Here is a 25,269-nt window from a genome sequence, read left to right as displayed (position 1 = left end):
TATCCTAATCATGTTTAATTATGAACTCAACCAAAATTTTCCTCTTTCTCCTACATGTTTAGTTCACTCAGTTGTTCTACACTCAAGACACTTACTGAAATCAGATTTCTCTTAAACCAATTTCCTCAAGAAAGATTTTCAAAATGATTCCCAAAAAATTTAGCTTCCTCTAAGTATTATGTTGAAAATATTCAGCAAAAAGTAAAGTTAAGCAGTTAATCCTAACTAAATAGATAAAATAACCACATTTTAACCAAAACAACTAAAATAAAATAGAGTATTACTAATTACTGCAGAGTACTTAAAACAAAAGAACAAAGAATAGTGAAACCATATTTATAGAGTTCTAAAGGGTGGAATGGTGCTGTGTATGAATCTCCCCCTATCAAAATCCATCTGGAACTCCTCCTACTGAAGGTCCACTCCATTTGTCTCTTCCTCAGCAACAAGGTTATGTCCGTCTGCAGCTCCTGATGGTCCCTCACCTACAATAGGTCCACTCCCCCTAGGAAAATTGGACTCTCCCCATGCCATTGTAGATATGTAAGGAATTCTGATAGAGTCATGCCTCGGTACGGTCCGCGGACATTATGATAGAGGTACTCCTGAAGGTGGAGTTGTCCTCTATGAATGGAGACATTTTGTTGGTGGGAGTGCTCCATTTGCAACCTCAAGTACTTCATTTGCTCAAGTAATTTATCGTTTACGTTGAGTTGAGGTTGTTGCGCGAGACCTGTTTGTTGTTCTTCATCTGCTGGTTGTTCCACAACTTGTTGTTCTAGTTGTGGCTCTTCTAGATGCTTCACTTCCGCTGAGTGGGTACAAAAATTTTCAATGAATTTCTTAGTGATGGAGGGTCGTATCTTTTCAATTAATTCCACCTCCACCCCTTGATGTTAGCAAAGAGTTGTGATTAAAGCTGGAAAGCCCAAGGCACATTTTGCCTTTTCATTTCTTTTGTTGACTTCATATCACAAATTTATGGATTTCTTCAGAAATAATGGTGGCCACGTCTAAAGTGAGATCTTCCCTCATTATGCAATAAAGGAGATGGCATTTAGGCACATTCAAGTCTGACACATGGTTGATGGGCACTATGTTTGCTAGTAAAAATGTTGTCCAGACTTGGACTAAGGTGTTCATATCCCCTCTAAGTATTCTAAGAGGATTTCTAGTGGGCCCGACTTGATAGGATTTGTTGGAAATGCATATAAGGCGTGCAACTTCCATTTCATCATAAGGTTCTTGACTTCTCCTTTTTCTTGTGAAATCATAGTGTTGCCCTAGTTCTAGTGGCAATGAATTACCAAGGAATTCACTGATGACTGCTCAATTATGATTGATCCACCTACCTCTAATTTTAAACCGTTTTTCTCCAAGACTGTCCACATAATAGGCATTTACATAAAACTCTCTAACAATCTCTAGATCAAACTTAGGAAGAGGGTCATCCAATTTCATCCATTTCCTCCTGATAAGGCCATTAAAGAATGAATCATATTTGTCTGGGAGCAATACCACCCTTCTTTCTTTGATAAAGCACCAATGCTTTATATTTTCATACCTTTCCTGTGTTTGGGGGTCTCTAAACAAGTTGTTGTTTGGCCTTTCAAGAGAAGGACTACTTACATGTCTTCTCCTCTTCCCTTTTTTGGTTTCAGTGGGGGAAGTTTAGAGGCTGTCTTTGTTCTAGCCATTGACCTACAAAGATCAAAATTAATCCACCAAAAGCATGCCAAGTCAGTTAATCACAGTGCAATAACAATTTCCATAAGCTTAAATGACCAACTAAGAACAAACTAAGTCAGGCATTTCATCAAACAGCTTGGGTGAACTCTTAAAATATGAAATTTTTGAATCAATTCGTGCATAGGCAACCCACATTATTCTGTTCCAACATCAATTCACACTAAAACCCATAATGCAAGGACAAAACGCATCAAACAGAATATGGGCACTACCCTAGGGTTTGGAAGAGCACAAAAACATGAATTGTTTGGTGAAAGATGAAATGGAAAGAAGAATAACTTACCTTGAAGATAAATTAGCAGAGAGAGTAAAAGATTAAAGAGTGAAACTAGAGAAATTGAGTGAGCAAGACGCATCTGAGTGTGTGGAGAAAGAGTGGACTGTGAGTGAGTGTTTGGGGGAGAAGATGCTTATGAATAAGTTCTCCCCGCACTGCCAACTTAAGTCAGGCATTCATGTTCTCGCTTAAGCAACACAATCTCGCTTAAGCGAGATGAGTGTCACAGAATCACTTAAAAATATCTCGCTTAGGCGAGATAGGTATCGCCCAAAACTGTCTTGGTATAGGGCATTCTTGCCCAGGCGAGCCACTTCTCGCTTAAGCGAGATTATAAAAAAAAAAATTGGCTTTCGTTATGCATATCTCGCCCAAGTGAGACATGTTTAGCTTAGGCGAGATTTTTACAATTTTAGGAAAACTCAAATTTTGCATTTTTTTTAGCATTCAATGAACTCAATTCTGGCACCAAAACTTATACTCATGCTTAACACATCAGTTTGCTCGAAATCAACAAAAATGCATGATTTGCCCTATTGAGACACTTGAATGCCAAAACTCACCTTTTACACACAAACACAAAATTAAGAACGCAAGCATATACTTATATGCACAAACACATTTAACACACAAGATGAAATTAAAATGCACAAACATAATTAAAACACTTAGTTGTCTCCCAGGAAGCGCTTGTTTAACGTCATTAGCCTAACGCTTGTATCATTATGGTTCGTCCAATTGGATGATTATGGCAAGCTTATCAATCTCACCACCAAAGTATGGCTTCAACCTTTGCCCATTTACAACCCAGCTTCTCTTTGATTCAGGATCCTCTAACTCAATAGCTCCATAGGGTTTCACATGCTTGACAAGAAACGATCTTGACCATTTTGATTTGAACTTTTCAAGGAATAACCTCAACCTGAAATTGAACAATAGCCCTGAATGGCTTAGATAAAATTCTCTTTTGAGAAATTTCTTGTCATGATAAGCTTTCATCCTTTTTTTGTAGAGCTTAGAGGACTCATAAGTGTTGAGTCTCATTTCTTCCAATTCCTGCAATTGTAATTTTCTTTTTTTCTCCTACTGCCTTTGGATCAAAATTCAAGAATTTTAAGGCCCATAATGCCTTGTGTTCCAACTCAACCGGTAAGTGACATGACTTGCCATATACCAGCTGGAATGGGATAAACTAGTGGGAGACTTATAAGTAGTTCTATAGGCCCAAAGTGTGTCATCCAACTTCATTGACCAATCTTTTCTTGAAGATGCCACTGTTTTCTCTAGAATACGCTTGATTTCCCTATTTGAAATCTTCGCTTGTCCATTGGTTTATGGATGATAAGGTGATGCAATTTTATGCCGCACTCCATAATGTTCCACACATTTCGGAAGTTGTGCATTGCAAAAGTGTGAACCACCATCACTAATTAACACTCTTGGAGTACCAAACCTGCAAAAGATGTTTTGCTTGAGGAATTTGATTACGATTTTGACAGCAACCTTAGAAGCTACCACTGCTTCAACCCACTTTTCCACATAATCAACCACTACCAGAATATATTCATTCAAGAAGGAAGATGGTAGTGGTCCCATAAAATTGATTCCCCAACAATCAAAAGCTTCAACTTTCAAAATGATGTTCAGTGGCATTTCATGTCTTTTTGAGATTCCCCATATTCCCTAACAGCTATTATAGTGTTGAACATATCTGTGTGCGTCTTTGAAAAAGGTGGGTCAGTAGAAATCATATTGGAGAACTTTTGCAGTTGTCCTCTCTCCATTAAAATGCCCTTCATATGGGGAACTATGACAATGCCACAAAATACTTTTTGCTTCTTCAATGGATATGCACCTTATCAATTGATTAGCTCCAATTTTGAACAAATGAAGATCATCCCACACATATTGGTGTACATCTCTCTGGAATTTCTTCTTTTGGTGTCAATTAAAATCTTCAGATATGACCCCGACAGCTTTGAAATTAGCCATGTCAGGAAACCATGGCCTTTCTTGCACCATCATCAATTTTTCATCAGGAAAGTCCTCCTACACCTCTGATTGAGTGTTGGTCACCTCAGTATTCACCAATCTAGACAAATGATCAGCTACAAAGTTTTCACTTCCCTTTTTGTCCTTGATCACGAAATCAAATTCCTGCAACAATAAAATCCATCTAATAAGTCTTGACTTTGAAACAAATTTGATTAACAAATACTTAATTGCAGCATGATCAGTATATACACTGACAGATGAACCAATCAAATATGCTCTAAATTTCTCCAATGCATAGACTATAGCTAGCAATTCCTTTTCAGTTGTTGCATAATTAATTTGAGCTTCATTAAGGACTTTGCTAGCATAGTGTATAGCATAGAAAACTTTGGATTTTCTCTGTGCTAACATTGCTCTTATGGCATAGTCACTTGCATCACACATTAACTCAAAGCTTAAATTCTAATCAAGAGCAATTATCACAGGAGCTGAAATTAATTTCTGTTTTAACAAAATTCAAAGCATGCAAACATTCAACATCAAAATTAAAAGGTGTATCCTTGTTGAGCAGATTGCTGAGTGGTTTGGCAATTATAGAGAAATCTTTGATGAATCGTTTGTAGAAACTAGCATGGCCTAGAAAACTCTTGATACCCTTCACATTTTTGGGTGGTGGTAGCTTTTCAATAATCTCCACTTTAGCTTTTTCAACTTCAATACCTTTAGCAAAGATTTTGTGGCCCAACACCACACCTTCAGTTACCATAAAATGGCATTTTTCTTAGTTCAAGACCAAATTGGTATCAACACACCGCTTCAGTACGGTATTTAAGTTTTCCAAGCATTGATCAAATGAAGCACCAAATACAGAAAAGTCGTCCATAAAGACTTCTATACATTTTTCCACTATATCAGAGAAAATTGCAAGCATGCATCTTTGAAAGGTAGCTGGTGTGTTACACAATCCAAAATGCATTTTCCTGTAAGCAAACACACCAAAAGGACAAGTAAAAGTAGTTTTTTCTTGGTCTTCTGGATCTACTTTAATTTGATTATAACCAGAATGTCCATCCAAAAAAACAATAGAAAGTTTGTCCTGCTAACCTTTCTAACATTTGGTCCATGAAAGATAAAGGAAAATGATCTTTCCTAGTGGCTTGATTTAATTTTCTATAATTTATACACATTATCCAACCTATGACTGTTCTCGTAGGAATTAATTTTTTTTTATCATTACAAACAACAATCATACCTCCTTTTTTTGGAACTATCTAGACCGGGCTAACCCAGGCACTATAGGAGATTGGATAGATCATACCTGCATCAAGTAATTTCATCACTTCTTTCTTGACCACTTCTTTCATGGTTGGATTCAATCGTCGCAGAGGCTGTTCTACAAGCTTATAATCTTACTCCATGTGAATCTTGTGGATACAATAGGCTGGACTGGTTCCTTTAAGATCAGATAAAGTCCAACCTATTGCACCCTCATTGGCTTTAAGAATAGAAATCAGCTTTTCTTCTTCAGAAGCCGTTAAAGCACTACTGATCAGCACTGGTTTGTTACCTCCATCTGTAAGAAAAACATATTTTAAATGGGGAGGTAAAACCTTTAGCTCCAGCTTTTGACTTTTAGTTTTATTCTCTTGTTGCAACTTCTCATTTTGTATTTCATTTGATGCAATTTCTTTTGCTGAATTCAGATGCATCAAGTATTCATTAACTTTCTTTTCATCATCTTCCTCTAGATCATCACAAACACCAATCAAGGCTTTTTCCAATGGGCTTCCCTTTGTCAATTGCTTCCTAGCTGATAGAAAAATTTCATCTATCACATCCATTTTGAAGCATTGTTGCTTGTCTTTAGGGTGTTGCATTGCTTCAAATACATTAAAGTTGATTTCATCATCTTGCACTTTGACCTTCAATTTGCCATCATCCACATCAATAATGACCTTAGCTATTTTCATAAAAGGTCTTCCAGTATTAGAGGAACTTCAATGTCTTCCTCAATATCAATCACCACAAAATCAACTGGGAACATGAATTTGTTAACCTTAACTAAGACATCCTATGCTACACCATATGGATACTTCATAGATCTGTCGGCTAGATGTAATGTCATTCATGTAAGCCTTACTTCCAGATCTCCTATTTTTCGTAGCATAGACAAAGGCATAAAATTTGTATTGGCACCCAGATCAAGCAATGCTTTTCCCACTGACAATGTTCCAATTGTGAAGCTCCTAGGGTCCTTGGATCTCTGAGGTAATGATTTATGAATTATAGCACTGTACCCTCCTTCCAGCTCCACTATCTCTTAAAAAAAAAATTCTTTTCTCTGTTAGGAGCTCTTTCATGAATTTTACATATGTCGGCATCTGCTCCATAGCCTCCACAAAAGGAATATTAATTTGCAATCGCTTGAAAATATCCATGAACCTTGCAAACTGCCTTTCCTTGTCCTTTTTGGAAGGATTATGAGGGTATGGAAGGTTCTTCAACTATGGTATATGTTTCTCACCCTTTTCCCTCTTTTTTCTCCTCATTCTTATTTTTTTCTTCTTTTACCTTTTCTATTTCATTTACAAACTCACTTTTATTGTGTTCTTCCTCTCCCCCTCACACTCATTTTTTTTCCTTTTTAACTCTCTTTTTTCCTCCAACACTTCTTCCTCTACAACCAGGTTGTCTCCAATCCCTCTTCCCACAATTTTTCCACTTCTAGTGGTAATCGATTTACAATGCTCCTTGGGGTTAGTTTGTGTGTTGGCTGAAAATTGACCTGCCTGCTGATCTGATATTTGTTTAGCCAACTGTCCAACCTGTGTTTCAAGATTCCTGATTGAAGCTTCTGTATTTTTATGATTGGTCAAAGAAGCTTGTATAAACTTTTCTAGAGTATCCTCCAATTTGGTTGTTTTGTCATGCACAAAAAGATAATGTTGTTGTTGCTATTGATAAGGAGGTTGTCTGTTTGAAGGACCAACATCTGATTTCCATCCAAATTCTGATTCTGATTATTTCTCCCCCTTGTGAAAAGTTATTATTGTTGGAGAAATTATCCGGTCTTCCTTGATTACTCACATACTGAACTTCTGCTTGTGAGTTACTCTGATAAGAACAATGACCATTTAGGTGATCACCCCCGCAAAAGTCACACCTCATGGGTTTTTGATGACTAGGAGAAGATTGCACAACTTGCAACTGCTCAGGTAATTTAAACATCTACTTCGTTAGTGCTTCAATTTGTTGAGTCAAAATTTTATTTTGAGCTAAGATTGCATATGTAGTACTAAGATCAAGCACTCTTTTCCTCTGAACAGTTCGCCTATTATGCTGAGCTTGATGATCTATCGATGACAATGCCTCAATGATTCTTGTTGCTTGCTCTGCATCTACACTCATCATTCTTCCACCAGCTGCTGCATCTAATATCATCCTAGTATCAGGCCCTAGACCGTTGTAGAATATATTCAACTGAGCAATATCTTCAAATCTGTGATATCGGCATCTCCTCAATAAAGAATTAAACCGCTCCCAAGCTTCACATAATGGCTCATCTGGGCCTTGCCTAAACGTAGAAATACCAGCTTTTGCTTTGATGTAGCGAGATGGTGGAATGAATCTGTTGAAGAATTTATCTCTACATCCTTCCAGTTGTTCAAATTTTGATTTGGATGCAACTTAAGCCATTCCTTTGCTTTTCCTGCTAATGAAAAAGGAAACAAACGCATATATACATGCTCAAGATCTCCTTCCTGAAAACCCATAGTTCTTATCAATTCATAGAATGTAAAGAGATGAGTATATGGATCTTCATTATCCATTCCAGGGAATTGATGAGAACTGATTAAGCTAAGGAAAGTTGGCTTCATCTCTAATGTTTTGGTAGTGGGTGGTATTGTTATGCTAGAAATATATCTTGGCCCTTGTTGCATAGCATAGTCTCCAAGTGTCTTTTTGGGTGGAGCTGGTCCTTGATTCTCCATATTTTCTGCTTGTAGATGTGTGGTGAGAGTACTGGAATATTCTTCCTTTGTTTTCTCTTGCTTCTTTTTGCTTTTGCCTCTGTTTCTTCTAGCTGTCTTTTCTATCTCTAGGTGAAATGCTAATTGATCTTCAGGAACTTGAGCTTGTAAGAACATAAATCAAAACAACTCAAGCAAGGATCAGTACAAAGGAGAAAATTGAATAAACTAACTAATTAAAAAAAATATACACAAAATTGGATGAGATAACTAAGAATTTCAAAAACCGTTCCCCGACAATGACACCAAAAATACTTGTTGATCTCTTGCCAAGCTTACTAAAAGTCAACTGTAGTATAATGATTTTTAAGTAAGAGTGTCGAACCCATAAGGAACCGATTCAGTTGAAATAGATAATTATCTCCATCCGCATATGTACAAAGATTTTAATTTGATACATCATTGGTTGTTAAATAACTTGCATAAAGTGGTACAGTAAAAATAGAAAATTTAGAAAAGTCAGTAAAAGAAACTGGGATTGAATTTCATTTATCTCCATTGTCTGTAATCTGGATGAATATCATACATAACATATGAAAATACCAATATTGATGCAACACCCAAAAATGATTTATACCGATTCCTCGCGTATAAAATTCATAAGATTAGTTCCCTGAATATTGATTCCTCAGATATTCAGCAAACTATCCAGCATTACGGTCAAGTGTTATAAGCAATTGATATATTGAGATTTATTCCTATCATCACAATATATCAAGTATCGTTGTTCAAATCAGATTTTCAGAAATACTTTCCAGTCAGATCCAAAAATCAAAATTAAGACATCTATTGCTCAAATAGAATCAAGCATTAAAAATAGAACAATAATATCAATATTGAGTAGAAACAGAAATGCTATATATAATTATCACCAAATTACATCTAAGTTCAAGTCGATTACATTCAATCCCAAGAAAGGAGTGTAGCCACTCATGGTAGACATCAAAATCCTAAGAGCTAAAGAAGAAGAAGAAGCGAATGAAGACTATGTGCTATGCTTCGTGGTCCAGCTCTTCAGATATGTATATCTAAAAACCAGCTCGTACCTCATTCTCTGATCAGGAATATATATATTCCACGAATATCTCGCTTAAGCCACTTGAATCTTTCTTGGGTGAGATAGAGTACTTCATGTTGAAGAAAGGCTCTCGCTTGGGCAATAACATTCTCGCTTGGGTGAGAATTGCAAAACTACCTGGGCTTCTTCACGAACACTTTCTTAGGCGAGATTAGGCTCGCTTGAGCGAGAATGGCGCCAAATGTGTCGCTTAAGCGAGATGACTTTGGCTTGAGCGAGATTGGTCTGGCTTGAGCGAGACTTCTTTGTTTGGAGCGAGCTGTTGCACAAATTCTTCCTTTTCTTCTTTGTTTCTTGATTTCTCCTTTACTCTTCTTAAGTTCTTTCCTCATCTACTTTAATTTACCTGAAAAATACACAAAATAGGGATCAAATGATTTCCTTTAGGTAGAAACTTGGAAGCATGTAATTGAAGCTCATTTTTCCTAGATTAAGGAAGATCATCATGATATAAACACAAATTACAAACAAAAGTGCCAACATTCCATATTAAAATTACTAATTTTTGGCACTTATCAGTTCATTATGCTTCAATCTTATTCTAGATGCAAGGAAAGGAAAACTATAAGACAAAAGTGAGGTTATGATCATTATAGGCTGCCATTCTACATGAGCTTATAAGATGTATAATCTTATGAAAGAAGAAATTTGTATCAGTAAGGATATGGTGGTAAATGAAATAGAATCATGGGACTGGACAAATAATTGTAATAGTCTCAAGGAATAAAAATGCTCAAGTAACACTTCGAGATTAAAGTGGATAAAAATTTGACAAAGGCACTTATCCACGAGGCATCTGTCCAACAGTTTATCCAGCAGCATGTGTCTATCCAACCACAAAGGCATTCCAAATAGAGAAATCCTCTAAGATCTTCGTTGGATTTTGAATTGTTTCCTGGTAGTGCAGTGACAAATGAAGGTGATCTCGTACACTTTGCCTTATTAGCATAAGCCAAGCCCATTGATTATGCAAAAGCATTAAATAAGGAATTATGGAGAGTTGTTATGATAGAAGAATTAAAGGCAATTGAAAAAAATGAGACATGGCTTTCAACTAAATTACCCTTTAACAAAAAAAATTGATGTTAAACGGGTATTCAAGTTAAAACTAAACTTTGATGGATCCATTTCCAAATGTAAGGCTAGACTGATTGCAAGTTTTTTTCTTCTTTTTTTTCTTTTTTTCTTTTTTTGCAAAAACAAGGCTTAGAATGTAACACCCTAGATGGATATTACTAGATAAAGCATATATCATAAAATTTCTTTTGAAATTAAAATATTATATAAAGTTCCCAAGTGCGGGAAAATTTAAAACTTATCTCGCTGCAGTTCAATCACACTGCTCCATCTTTATTACACGTTCATAATAGAGAAAAGAATCATAAAATTTATTACAAAATGCATGAAATAAAACATAGAGAAAAATCTCCCATCGTCTGCCCCACTCCGTCACTATGCATTGGCGTTCTCACCTGGACTTACATCTGCTCCCGCGTGACAGTCACACGATCATTACCAAATACAAACAAAAAGGGTGAGCTAAGAAAGAAAAATAATACAATCAATAAAATAATAAGAATTAACCCTCACCCAATCTATCTTAGCCACTTTTAGTTTATTGACTTCTTCATAACGTTACACCCCAATCTCATAACCTATATGAGAAAGATTCATTCACAACCTTGGTCCTTAGGGATGATCATGCTTCCACAAACCTACTCGCTCGTGGTCCAGCTCTACAGACCTTCCCACCCGTAGTCCAACTCTACGAACCTGCCCGTTCGTAGTCCAACATGCGTAAACACCTGCTATGAACCTCTCTGCTCATAGCAGCCTCAAGTGTGAGCACGAAACATACGAACCTCCCCGCTCGTATCCCCACACAGGAGTACAAAAGATTCGAACCTCCCCACCCGCATCAATCACGCATCTAAAAAATCTCCATTATGAACCTCCCCGCTCATAACTAATCCAGCATATCCTTGATCAAGCCATCAAGCCCATCCATGCAAATCCATTTGCAATGGACCCATGCCCCTGCACTATTGTCTGGTGTTGCCTAAGTGCCGTCAGATGAAATTGTACTCCAAATCGCTTAGCGGTCTTAACATGTCGTCGGGCGCTGATCGTTCCAGGGACTTCCCTGATTCACCTATCGCCTAGAGAAAATAAGGTTATGCTACTACGTTACTGTCACGAAAATAAAATAAATGCACGGTCTTTATTATCCACCAATCAATGTGATATATATATATATATATATATATATATATATATATATATATATATATATATATATATATATATAAACCACAAAAAGACAAAAGTAGCCCATTATCATGCACCAAGAAGAAAAAAAAAAGAATGACCATGGAATGCAAAATGCACAAGCATTATCACCCACGGGAACTCATTAGGTGCAGGTTACTATTTTCGAAAGATCAAAACTAAGGAAAACGTATGGGTCCCATCAATACCTGTGGGATACATTCCCAAACCCCGACCTCACTAAAACTTAACAAGTTTACTCTCCATCTAAGCCACCCACGGTTGGGTTTTAAAGCCACAAGGAACCACTCCCCAACGTGCAGAATCACCATGCAAGGCCTTTCTCTCCAGTCAAGATTTCAACAAACATAAATATAGAACCCCAACGTGAATCACTACATCGCAACGTGAAATAAAACGTAACCACCTACAAACTAGGGTTCTTTCTGCAAGTAAGGAAATGGCTAATGGGAGCAACTACCTCACAGGGAAAAGGGATGAAACTGAAGCTAACCCACTTTAATGTTGCAACAATATATAAAATATGATTTGAGCAATACAAAGCTGCCCACACCCATAGCAGGAAACCCAAATCAGCGTACAACCAACCAACCACCATGGCAACACCTTTGAGCCACCATTGACGCCAACAACAACATCGCCAAGAATGCAAACTGTAGCCACGCGCAACGCACCAACGACGCACCCACCATGGTCAATGCTGCACTCATCATGAAGGACACCATCTTCAACGCCCATGGTTTAACGCGAAAATTCTCAAGAGATATAAAAAAGTATTGAAGGTATACACACCAAACATCATGCCCAACCAAGACAATGGTCACGAAACACGACTTAAACAATGGATTCACAACACATACACATGATTATAGTACATCGTAAACAATACTCATCTCATTTTATATAATTCATGCAACAAAAATCAATGGTGACAAAAGATAAAGATAGGTTCAGCTCCCCTAACCTGGTTTCCTTGCTCCACTTGCAATCCTAATGATCCTTTCTCGTCCCCAAAGCTTCAATCCTTGTTCCCACTCTAAAACCTTTTGAGTGCTTACTTTCTCTCCCAAAAATGCAATTTCAATGCTCTCTCTTGCTGCCACACTCACGAATTCTATCTTCCCACTCAACCTCTCCTCTTCCCAAATTTCCAATCCAAATTAAATAAAAATATCATTAAAACGAATTTCATTAAATTAAATGTTAATGGCCATTTAAATTGTGATTTTTACTTCCACAACAACTGTCTCTACATTGCCCTTTTGGTTTCTCAAAGGAGCTCTAGAGTTTCTAGTTTTTTTTTCTTCTTTAGCAAAAATATTAAACATGAAAAAGATAACTCATGCTAACCAAGGTTTAAACTCACACCCTTCTACCCACCAAGTCTATGCATAACCAACAAGCTATCACATGATTCATGTCAATTCACATGTACATACAAACTTAAGCCATGTGTCCGCATTCACAATACATTGGCAAAACAAAACACAATTAAATAAACATACTAATAGCATACACATGACTCGAACCCAAAATCTCTCAACACAACTAAGTACTCTCAACCACTTGAGCTATTACTATTTCTTGTCTAGGACTTGTCAAGAAATTCTTTTAGGTTATTCTCAACCCACCATTACTTGTACTTTATTAGTTATTATTTATATGAATTTCTTCGGTCTTATATAGAATACTAAGAGTTGTTTGCTCCATTTGCTAGGATTAAAACCATAAGATTTGTTGTGGCATTGACAAATGGAAGAGGGTGGCCCTTGTTTCAACTATATGTGAAGTCTGCATTTTTGAATCTTGAAGAAGATGTGTATGTCACACAACCTCTTGGATTCGAGATCTAAGGTAGTGCAAACAATGTTTATAAATTGAGAGGCTTTATATGGCTTGAAGCAGGTGCCTAAAGTCTGGAATAAGATGATTGATTTGTTCATGCGGAAGCACCATTTCCAGAAATGTTCAGTTGAGCATGATGTGTATGTAAAACACAAAAATGACATGGATTTGTTGATAATGTGCATCTATATAGATGATCTACTAATCACAAGTAGTGTCACTAAGATAGAAGATTTTAAAGCTACTTTGATGGTTAATTTTGGATGACAAATCTTAGAAGATTAAGATATTTCTTGGGAATAAAATTTGTTGATAATAGCAGAGGAATTGTGCTTCATCAACATAGATATGTTGCTGGAGTTATGAAGAAATTTAACATCGATGAGTGTAACACTACAACTACTCCAACAGAGGTGAGTTTTAAGACTGATGAATTAAGTGATGAAGAAGAGGATGTGGACAGGACCTTGTACAAACAAATGGTAGGCTCACTAAGGTAACTTTGTAAGAACATACCCGATATTTCCTTTGTTGTTGGATTGATAAGTAGATTCATGATTCATCCAAGGAAGGTGCAATTCCTTGTTACTAAAAGGTTCTATGTTGTAGTTGACTCTATAAATAGAGTCATACTTGAAAAAACCTTCATACATTAATAAATCTTTGAGGTATATTCAAAAACATCTCTCTATTCTTCATTTCCCTTCCTTCTAATATTCATTTCCCCTTCTTATCCTTATCTTTGAGTGATAAAAAAATATCATCACATAAAAAATAAATCATTCTAAAACTATTTTAAATAAATAAATTTGTGAAATTATTTTAGAAAAAAACTTAAGACTCTAAATATTTTATTTTTGAATATGAACATCTTCCTTTAAGAAAAAAAATGTGAACATCTTATATTATATTACATTTGTTTTTCTCTTATTCACAAGGTTCTATAATTATTTATTATATATATATATATATATATATATATATATATATATATATATATATATATATATATGGTTAAATTACTCTTTTGGTCCCTCTATTTATCATGAAATTTCAGTTTGATCCTCAAGTTTTTCGTTGTCTCAATTAGGTCCTCATTTTCTTAAAAATGACTCAATTAGGTTATCATCGTTAACTTTGACCAGATGGTGTTAAGTCAACACCACGTGTCAATTTCTGGTTTTTTTGAATTTTTTTAATATTTTTTGAATTTTTTTTAAATTTTAATTTTTTTTTTATTTTTGAAACGTGTCACTTCATAGTTGTACCACGTGTCAAAGTGACTCAATTTGGTCCCTATATTTGTTTTTAATTTCAATTTAGTCCCAATTTTTGTAAAAATGTATATATATATATATATATATTATAATTTTATTTCTTTAATTTTATATTGTTAATTTAAATTTATTTTTTAATCCATCAAAATGGAATAAATTTTAGTTTTTTACTCCTTTAGAGTTTTAAACTATTGATTTTAAAACTATAAAGTAAGCCAAATTTAATTTTAATATCTGTAATATTTTTAATCTTAATTCTTAAAAAAATCGATTATTTTGGGATGTGAAATGAAACAAAATCATATTTAAATACATTGAACATTCTTTGGATCTTATATTTAAGTACTTAGGATATTCGATTACTAATTTAACCGATGGTCTTTAAATTTTATGAATTTAATTGTTTTTAAATTTCAAAAATGCTAATTTTATTTTTTTCATGACAATTCAATTAGTAATTCGGTCATGGGCAAAACAAGATCAAGATGTCATATATATATATATATATATATATATATATATATATATATATATATATATTGTGTTTAAATTGAGGTGTGAATTTGGATAAGTGAACATGCGTTGAGTTGAGTTGATTTGTAGGTAAAAATGAAATTGTTTGGATTAAAAAAAAAGATAATGTGATTTAAATGAATATGACTGAAAAATTTGTATACAATGTGATTAATAAAATTTAATAAAAATTTAATAAATTTTTATTTTTAATAAATTAAATTTAATAATTATAATTATTATTAAAAATAAAAATATAATTATATATTGTTCACGCGAAGAACAAATAAGAGATTTGAGACACGAATATCACCTTACCTCAATGCGTAATCTCTCTAGGAAGCTTTCTTTCGGCTTGCATATGCTATCTGCTAGTGTCCCGGCTTTGACCAATTTGGACCTGAGAGGGGTTACCTGCGGAGGAGACTCCGACGCTCAAGTCAGCTAAGAATTCTCGAAAAGTCAAATCTTGTGATTAAGGGATAAATGAATGTGTACCTTTATGAGGTCAATGCATATTTATAGATTATTAATTATGTCTGGCCACATAGTGAGCTGGGCTTTTGATTGGGCCGTAGATGGGCCTGGACCAAACTTAGGCCCCACAGTTTCATTATTGTGGGCCCTAGGGGCCTCATTGGTAGTGTTCTAGGTCTATCAAATTCTCGTTCGATTTTCTTAAGTTAGCGGCCTAGGTCGCTTACTATTGATTGTTTGATATACATGGTGATCGTTTGTGTCCTTGAGGGGTTATGTAGGCGGATCTCATGATCATAGTCAAGTTAAGTCGCCTAGGTGTAGTACATATATATATATATATATATATATATATATATATATATATATATATATATATATATATATATATATATATATATATATATATAACTGAATCAAATCTTAGCGTTTACGTGAAAAAAGTTTTAAAATCTAATTTATATCGATTAACGTCTTTTTTATATGAAATTTGAGTTTTTTCGTGAATCGTTATTTTCTGTGTTCTATCGTAGGATAAAAAACAACAATAGTTACGAATGAAATGACATTATATTTTCAATTACATATTTTACCATGAACTTATGCACTTTCACACAAATGTTGTCGAATTTTCAATTTGGTGAATTTTAAGCGTGAGTTTTTAATTATATTAACATTGTCATTTAATTATATATATATATATTCATGAATTTGATGTCAATTTATTAATGGTTGTGACCAATAAAATAATATGAAAAATAAAGATGTGATGACCGATGATAAGATAAATGAAGTAAATATATGGCATGAAGTATTAGACATAATAATATAACATCACGTTCTTAAACGTTTAACTGTTTATTCAATTTTCCTACACGGTCAAAAATCTATTTAGAATTTTAAAATCTACATTTCCTTAATACATTTGTACGTAGGAACTGCATACAACAATATATGTGGTGTCAATGCTCTTATCATTGTTTACTTTTTATTGTTTTTCTTTAAGGTTCTTTTCTTTGTCCTCCAATTCTCTCTGATTGGTGGGTTACCTGTTAAAGGTTGTCGACACTCAAATTAGTGTTGAATACAGGTAGAGTTCAATAAATACAGTAAATTCAAAAATAATAAATACCTTACATACACATCATATTTTAAAGATTTCTAATGAATATTTTACTTTATTAACAACCTAACCGTAATATATAATCTTTTAATCTTGCTTATCATGATAATTTCATACCGTCTTATATGAGGCTAGCAAAACCAATAGGTGTAGTCCTTAAATATTGTGTTTGTGAGAACCCTCTTTTATTTTCCCCCTTTCTAAGAACACTTTTTGTCAACACACACTGATATTATACTCCACTCACCTACACCTCTCTACTGCACAAATTCTCCTCCTTCTCTCTAACCACCAAAGAAGTTCAGATTCCCAATTCAGTCCCTAAATCTTGTTTTCATTCTTTCAGCAACAGCAACACAACCTGAGATCACCACAGAACCTTCTCCCCAAGCTGTTCGATCCATCCTTACGCGTAAGTTGAATTTCAATTCTTCAGTTCACCTTCCTTCTTTCTGAATTTAGGGTCTTTAAGTGGTTGGGTCGAAATTAGGGAATATACTCATGTCTAGAATTCTCTTTCAGCTCCTTAAGTGCTGAAATGGTACCATCTTTTGTTGAGAGCTGATCTTGCTTGGGCTTTGTTGTGGGAAGGTAAGGGAAGCTAACCCTTTCTTTAAAATTCTTAGATAATCCGCGAAAAAGCTTGAATTGTATGTTTGATTTATGGATCGGGTGTTTGAAATTGTGTGAATTGTTGAGTATTTGAATGGTGCTAAAGGAAAACTGGTTTGCTGTGTGAAGAAACAGATTCGTGACCTGATATTTTCGCCTAGGCGAGTAACGCTCGCCTGAGCGAAAATGCCATGAAATGCACCCCTGTTCCTGCGCAAAGTCTCGCCTAGGTGAGTTGGGGTCGCCTGAGCGAGATAACGATCTCGCCTGGGCGAACCAACCTAGCCTGAGCGAGGGTTCGTCCAGTATTCTCTTTTTGCCACTGTTAGTATCTCGCCTAGGCGAGACTGACTCGCCTGAGCGAGATAACCCCTCGCCTAGGCTAGACTTTCTAGCCTGAGCAAGAGGTACTGCAGTAGTAGTGCTTCAAACCTGTTTTCCTTGGTAAGAATATATGTTTTAAAGCATCTTTGTGCAATTTAGACTCTGTATGATTGGAATGCTACCATTGATGTATTGAATGATTTAATTGGATGTTTATAAGTATGAAGAGATGAAGTTTGAATGGAATTTCAAGGGAAAATCCAAGTGGAAATTGTAGTGTGTGTAAGGATGCAAGGAATTTAAAATGGTTGGTATCCTGAAACTCCAATAATCATTCAAGCTCAGATAGAGTAGAATGGATTATGTCGTGAGGAGTAGCAGGAGGTCCTCGTCGTCGGACTCGATCAAGTCTTAGACGTGGAGGGGACTTACCCTGGGAACGGTCGGGTGAATACCCCTTGTGTCCAGACTCTGCAGAGTCTGGGAACCGTTACAGGCGCAAGCCACCAAGAGTTCCAACGTCTCTTACACAATCCGGATATTGAGTCTATGATTTATGATTGAATTGTATGTTATAGATGACATCTAAAATTTGTGAAGTGCATTGATGTTGTTTCTTTCTGTTAGCTCACCCTTCTTGTTGTGTTGTCTGCTTTTGCATATTACCTTTTGCAATGATCACCTATGTTTGGTGGGAGTAGAGAGGAAACCAGATGGAGATACCCCTCGTGAGTAGGAGTGGAGCCTAACAAGGAGTGCCAGTTGTAGTTAGATTCTCGTTGTATATTTTGAGGTTTTGGGTGTAGTTTAGTGTTCTTCATACCTACTCTTACCGGTGTATGTATGTGGTATGAACGTAGTAGTGTGGAGGACTATACTAGATGCTTATACTTTGGGCGTAAGGCCGTTACCTCATTATCTGCTATGTTTGATCACGACATAATATTTTATTTGATAGTATAACAGACTATTAAATGGGATGTTACAGTGTTGACATATACACATTCATATTTAAAATTCTATCTAGTTTTTAATACTTCATCCAATTTAAAGTAAAATAACTAATATATATATATATATATATATATATATATATAAATATAAATATGAGAAATATATATCGATAAGTTTAATAATATCTTTTGATTATAAATGTAATATAATAATTAATAATAAATATGTGAATATTTTGTTGGGGCAGTTTAGGGTATCAAACAATTTTTTGGGCATAACTGATATATCCTAAATTAATACAAATGGTTAAATAAAAATTTTTAGAGAAAAATTTATCTTTGAAAATTATTTAATCTAATACAAGCTAGCTTGAATATAAAAGTTCAATTTTTTTTGAAAAAAATAAATTTAAAAGTTTATTAATGCTGTTTTGTGAAAAATAATTACTATAAGTATAAATTATGAATATTTCTAGAGATTTATAAAAGTATATAATATTTTTTAGTCAAATTACTTTGGTATAAAACTACTTCAATTATTTTAGTTTAAGTAGGATTTATCAATGTCACTGTCATTTTTAAAACTTTGTTAAAGCAGTGAAATTTTACAAGACCTGCCCTTTTATATTTTTTATTTACATTTTCATTTTTAGAACTTAAAAAATCAATTTAATTTTGTTTTTAAGTTTCGGGCATTAAAAAACCTAATTCTTAAGTTCATGATTTTCACTGTGTGTTACATTTACATAGAAGGTTGGTGGGTGGTGCAAGGGGGAAAGGGGAAAATTGGTGAGCAGTGATGAGTAGGGTTTTTAATTGAAGGAGTTATAGAGAGTAGTGAGTTGGGTAAGGTGTTGAGAAAGCTTGAAAATTGAGATATGGGTCGCAGTGTTTCGCGTTCTCCTTCTCGCAGAAGAAGATACTCTCCTTCTCCCATTTCTCATCGCCACTCTCGAACTTCCAGGTACCAATTCATCTCCTTTTTCTCTTTCATTTTCCCTCTCTCACTCTTTCTCTCTTTAACTCATTCTCTCTGTTGTTTCAGGCGCCGCTCTCCTTCCCACAAACGCCGCAGAAGGCGCAGAACCTCTTCCTCCCCCTCGCCTTCCCGCAGCCCAACTCCTAAGCTCAAGAAAGATCAGAAGAAAAGGTAAATCATCACCATCACCATTCCTTTTCTTCTCTTTCGATTTAGTTCCAATTCATCTTAGCTTTAAGGAATTTCATTAATTGGGTTTCGTATTAAATGCACATATCACCACTATTGAATGGCATTTTTAAGCATGTGGTTGCTTGCCACACTCATCTTACTTTTTTGCAATATTAAAAAATATGTGTTGTTTGATAATGATAATGATGATGATATAATAATAATAATAATAAACAATGTTGCATTGCAATTATTATTCTGTGCAGATTTTTAGTCTTTATGCCATTGTTCGCTTGAGTTGTTTCAAAGGAAGAAACAATGGATTTGTTGGAGTGGTCTAAGATAATTCAAATTCATGAATACTACTCATCTATGGCTTGTACTTAGAGTGTGTTATGCTATGCTACTGATGCGTTAGATCTAATTAAAATCCTCTTTACTTATCAAAATAAAGAATGAATACAACTAATCTATATTGTTGAAGGAGATCCCACTTACTGAGATCTATGAGAGTTTTTAACAACTTGTTAGTCTATTCACTTGTTTTCTATGTTTTTCTCGTTTTATAGGTTTAGTCCGTATATGAGAAAGCTATAATTTGTAGTCTCGACTAGTTAATGTTTTCCTAGTTTTGGTCCTTGCTAATACCAGAGAAGACTTTCTGGCAGTTGTGATGATAATAAACCACTCCGAAAAACTGTGTAGGAACTAAACTTTAATACTTTTCTCGTACAGGGATTAACTCTTAAAACATGCAGACAACTATGTGGACCAAATTAATAGTTTCGCCATAATAATGCTAACACATCTTATTGTCTAGGATTATTCTTTTTAAGAATGCAAGGATTTTGGTACTACACTTAACTTGATATAAGTTAGATGACACACTACTTATTTTCTAGGATTATCTTTTTAAGAATGCAAGGATTTTGGTACTACACTTAACCTGATATAAGTTAAAGACCGTTTGAACATCAGGTCTCTGGCTAGATGCTTCTGAATAAATTCCCGTCTATACTCAAGATAAGTGATGTAATTTTAAAATGCAACAGGTTAATTTCATTCTTCACTGGCTTTTCTGAAGGAAGTTCAACTTGTTAAATATGATGAACAATGGCTGCTTCCATTATCTCCTCTTGCACTAGAAACTTCATTTGTTATGGATCAGAAACTTGCTAGAGAGGTATGCCTTGTAAGCATAACAAGCTCGTATTTTCCATGTCAATGGATGAAATGGCTAGATAAACAATAAACAGATTTGAAAAAAACATTGGTTTTACATATTTTTCTAACTTTCTGGTATAGAAATTAGTATGACTTGCTTAGTTGCTTGTGCATCTTTCTTTTTTCATCAATGCCAATTAATATATGTTTTCCAACTTCAAACATTGGGCACAGGCGTCAACATAAGGAAGAATTGAAACTGTTGGAGGAGGAAACTGCAAGAAGACTTGAAGAAGCAATTCGAAAAAATGTTGAGGAAAAGCTTAAATCAGAGGAAGTCAAGTTAGAAATAGAAAGGCGTGTAGCAGAGGGAGTGAAGAAATTATTTGATGATGTTGAAGCTCAACTTGGAAAAGAAAAGGAAGATGCTCTCACTGAAGCTAGAAGGAAAGAAGTAAGTATTCTCATTGGGACTTCTTTTTATTCTCTTTTCTCCTGTTCGTCTGAACAAGAATCATGGGCAAGGTATTTATCATTCTCTGAATAAATCACATAAAAAACATTGGAAGTATCGTTAGAAATTGATAAATTTAGTGTGGAAAATTATGCTGGTCGTTTTGTTACCTTTTAATCATGTTTTGTCTAGTAAACAAGCTGTCACCCTGCCAGAATCCATGATCCTAAAATTAGGTTTGCCCTGTCTGTTAAAATATTGATCAGATCATAATAATCTCTGTCTGTCCAATACTAATCAGATTATATCAAGGTTTTCGGATATGTATACAATTTTCATATCTGATTTAGTATCTGTATTTGGCTCCAATTGCTTTTCCTTTTGGTATCTTTGTTCATTAGCGCTATAAATCATCAGGTAACAGTGTTGAAGTGTCTCTCCCTGTGAAGCCTGACAAATAAGCTGCTTGTGATTTGTATCTAAACATAAGTACCTTTTAAGTTGTGAGCATGGTTATCAGCAGTTTAGTACAATTTGGATGATGCAATTTTTAAGCTTGGCGATATGAAGTGAGTTGTATTGTTTTTGTGTTTGAATAGTCCATGAACTGTGCAAATCGCTCATGAATCCGTGATCATTTGAATCGCATCTTACATGCGAATCATGTAAATTTTTTGTGTTGAGCTGAAACACTTTGCTATCGTAGAGCCATCGTGTCTCACCTCTCTGTTGTGTCTGGGGTAGTGATTTTTGCAGCAAAACTTGCAAAAAGTGGCCACCAGATTCACAGCCCTAAACCTAAACAACAGCGTTGTTTGTTTTACAAGTGACCGTTTGACTTTTGGCCAGCGATTATCTACTGAACACTTTTACTATATAGGACTTTCAAATACTTAATCAAAGTTAAAAGAAAATTAAATTAATATCTAGATTCATCATTTTCATTTTCTAATTAAATTTAAATAATGTTATTTTCTATTCATATATTTTGGAAACTAAAATGAGAATATCGAGTCTTACATGTCACTTTATATTTGACTTCATAATTGTAATATATATGTTGTGTTTTATCATTAAACATAAATCTTATGATTCGATTTGGGAAACGCCCATTACGATTAGCCATTTTTTTATTCTGATTCGACTACCATGTTTGGTTTCTTTTTCTTTTAATGTTGTCGTCTAATGTCTTTTGGAAATTGTGATGCGGTGTTGTCATTCTACAGGAACAAGCTCGTAAAGAAAGAGAAGAGCTGGATAAGATGCTTGAAGAGAATAGAAGGAGAGTGGAAGAAGCTCAGAGAAGAGAAGCACTAGAGCAGCAAAGAAAGGAGGAGGAACGACAAAGGGAATTAGAGATGATTCAGAGACAGAAAGAAGAGGCTGCTCGGAGAAAGAAGCTGGAGGAGGAAGAAGAACATGCAAATCGAATTAATTCTTTGGGTAAGAACAAATCTAGGCCTAAGTCTTATGGTTTCTAATTACCATATCATATAAATTTGTATCCATACTCATCTGTACCCTAGTTTGAAACCATGATCTTGAATGAAAGATTTGATACTCCTATAAACGCAACCTATTTTATTAAAAGATATAAGAAAAATTCAAAGTGTAATTTTCCCTTGAAGTTACTATTATGATGAGGTTTATTTACTTTATATGGCGAAATGGCTACCTGCCTATGTCGCTGGGTTTAGAAGTTATCAGTCAGAATGCAGTAAATGATCAATAAAATAATGATAGGTCTTATTGTGGTACATGAGCTTGTGAAGTTGTAATCCCGCATCATGCTTTCTCTGGAGAAATACTGACGAAAAATCAGTTTTTCAATAATTTAAAGAATTCGATTTGAGTAAAATTTCTTTATTAATATGCTAATTTCCTATCATGCATTGTCAAATCATTATAAAAAGTTTATCTCGATTTCTTTCCCAGAATGTTTAATTTTTTAGCGACTTATAAATATTATTGGATGGCAATGGGTTAAAAACGCTTCTTAGAGCATCGGATTTAAAACCAATTTCACAGTGGTTCTGACTTAATTGTGGTACTTGTTATGACTAGTTGTGTTGGTCTTAACAAAAAATAGTGTTATAATTTGATCAAGTTAGTTTTCGATGCTCAACCAGGATGATTGGTAGATAATTTGCATCTGTCAAAAACACAACTCAATATTTGTTGACGTTGTCACAGTTTGGCTGTCACTGTTATGATATGATCACTATATCTACCCAAAGTGGCAAAATCTGAGGAAAACTGTCTCATAATAGAAAGCGATAATTATTTTGTTTAAACGCAGATAATTAAAACTTAATAGTTTTCTAGAAAAGCCTCCGGGTTGGTGGGAATGACTGATATATTTATGAATTTGTTTTCTAATATATTATGACAAAAAAGGCTGAGCACAGTTTTAAACATGCAATCACGGATAATAATATATGATAAACTTTTCACTTAATATGACTAGTAAACTCATTTTACGTATCAAATTTATTTATGTAATTTTGAGATGAGATAAACTTTATTTATATTTTTCATTTTATGATATTTGTTTAACAAATAAATATAATTTTCCAAGTCTTAAATATTTACTCTTTTGCATAGGTACTTGTTATATTTACGTGGGGGTGGGGGAAAGCACCATTGCCATCCCTGTTCTAAGGATTATAAATTGTCATGTTTTACTTTGTTTGTTTCCCCCATTAACTATCACATTCTCGCAATTGTCTGCATTCTTCTCTGCGAGAATTTATGCTTAGATCTCATCTATTACTGGAGCCAAAAAGTAATCAGTTTTCTCTTTTATTAAATAAATTTATTTACTTCCTAAGTAAAGAAAATAAAGTAAATTAAACTGGGACTCCATGACAGCTTTTGGATTGCACACAATACCCTACTTTTTAGGTTTACGACAATCATTCTTGGAGAGATTAAGAAACTTTTTGTAAGTAGTAAAGAAGAAGAGATACAAAAGAGACGAGTATAATTTACTCAAAAAAGTATGTGCTACAATCATGTTGATCAATTTACTCGAGACAAGGAAACAACTTCAGTATTTGATGTTTAGATTTTACATGTACGGAGATAATAAAAGTTAATTTCTTAAATCAATTTCATATTTGATCAATTACCTATTGGTTTTTGTGTTTAGCCATATTCCGGGTTAATGGAGGAAAAAATAGAAGCAGTAAATGGTGATTGAGTCTAATTTGTTATCCCAGTATCTCACACTGATTCTTAAGAGATTCATAAATAATGAAATTCTAACTTACATACTTATATAGAAAAAAGTATGAAATTAAGTGATTATTACAGATGAACAATGACTAAGGAAAGAGTGAGAAATAGTAGGCAGCACCAATAATCATGCTACAATTGAGTAAGACTTAGCTTTACTCAAAGGGAAATAGGTCAAATATCACCCTGGACCACCCTCCTTTCTTTTTTTTTTTACCCTTTTTATTATTTATTTGTGTTTGGGTTAATGTAGGTGATCTTCCTAAACCTATCACTAATTTGGATTATGTCATTTCAAATCAAATGGACACCCATTAACTAAAAGCATATCTAAATTTGAGGAAAGAAAAAAGGAAAAATTAATTAATGCGTGATAATAAGTAAATAAAACGATAATAGACTATTTTTTTCCTAGGCTTTTTCTTTCTTGTTTTAGAATCAAGTAGTATTTTCAAGCATAATCTCATCAATTACATATTTTGAGCTGTCTGGCTACTTTAACCATTAAATTATCGTTAACTATTGCTGGTCGCAATACAAGCCACGCTTTCATACCAATTATTATGATAATTAGGTTTCCATTTTCGACTGCAATATTCCTTTTGAATTCCTAATCTTTATTGTTCAAATGCTCTACGTGAATGAGAATCGTACAAATCATCAATTACTTATACATACACGTATTAAGAATGCATCAAAATATGCTACGAAGAAAAAGCAC

General features: G+C 34.4%; 1 protein-coding gene across 2 annotated transcripts; it reads left to right on the top strand.

The window, feature by feature from the left end:
• The first annotated feature begins 19,278 nt into the window (after positions 1 to 19,278).
• Positions 19,279 to 22,938, top strand: LOC114162205 (uncharacterized). 2 transcript variants are annotated; one of them, XM_028046018.2, is made up of 4 exons: positions 19,279 to 19,507; positions 19,589 to 19,693; positions 21,092 to 21,311; positions 22,538 to 22,938. In XM_028046018.2, exons 1-4 carry the CDS (start codon positions 19,422 to 19,424, stop codon positions 22,790 to 22,792), a joined length of 666 nt encoding a protein of 221 aa, XP_027901819.2. In that variant the 5' UTR covers positions 19,279 to 19,421; the 3' UTR covers positions 22,793 to 22,938. The 2 variants fall into 2 exon arrangements, with proteins under 2 accessions (XP_027901819.2, XP_027901818.2); XM_028046017.2 differs by having other exon boundaries at positions 19,288 to 19,693.
• The last annotated feature ends 2,331 nt before the right edge of the window (positions 22,939 to 25,269 follow it).

This window comes from Vigna unguiculata, chromosome 9 (genome assembly GCF_037176805.1).
Source record: "Vigna unguiculata cultivar grain cowpea cultivar isolate G323 ecotype 2 chromosome 9, ASM3717680v1, whole genome shotgun sequence".
NCBI lineage: Eukaryota > Viridiplantae > Streptophyta > Magnoliopsida > Fabales > Fabaceae > Vigna > Vigna unguiculata.
This window is presented reverse-complemented; position numbering and strand designations above follow the sequence as displayed.

What these genes read in the sequence shown, in the direction of transcription:
- LOC114162205 (XM_028046017.2), top strand. Translation starts at nt 19,422, where the DNA reads ATGGGTCGCAGTGTTTCGCGTTCTCCTTCTCGCAGAAGAAGATACTCT. An exon ending in AAGAAAGATCAGAAGAAAAG is followed by an intron (nt 19,694 to 21,091) that starts GTAAATCATCAC and finishes CATTGGGCACAG; the next exon opens with GCGTCAACATAAGGAAGAAT. An exon ending in CTGAAGCTAGAAGGAAAGAA is followed by an intron (nt 21,312 to 22,537) that starts GTAAGTATTCTC and finishes GTCATTCTACAG; the next exon opens with GAACAAGCTCGTAAAGAAAG.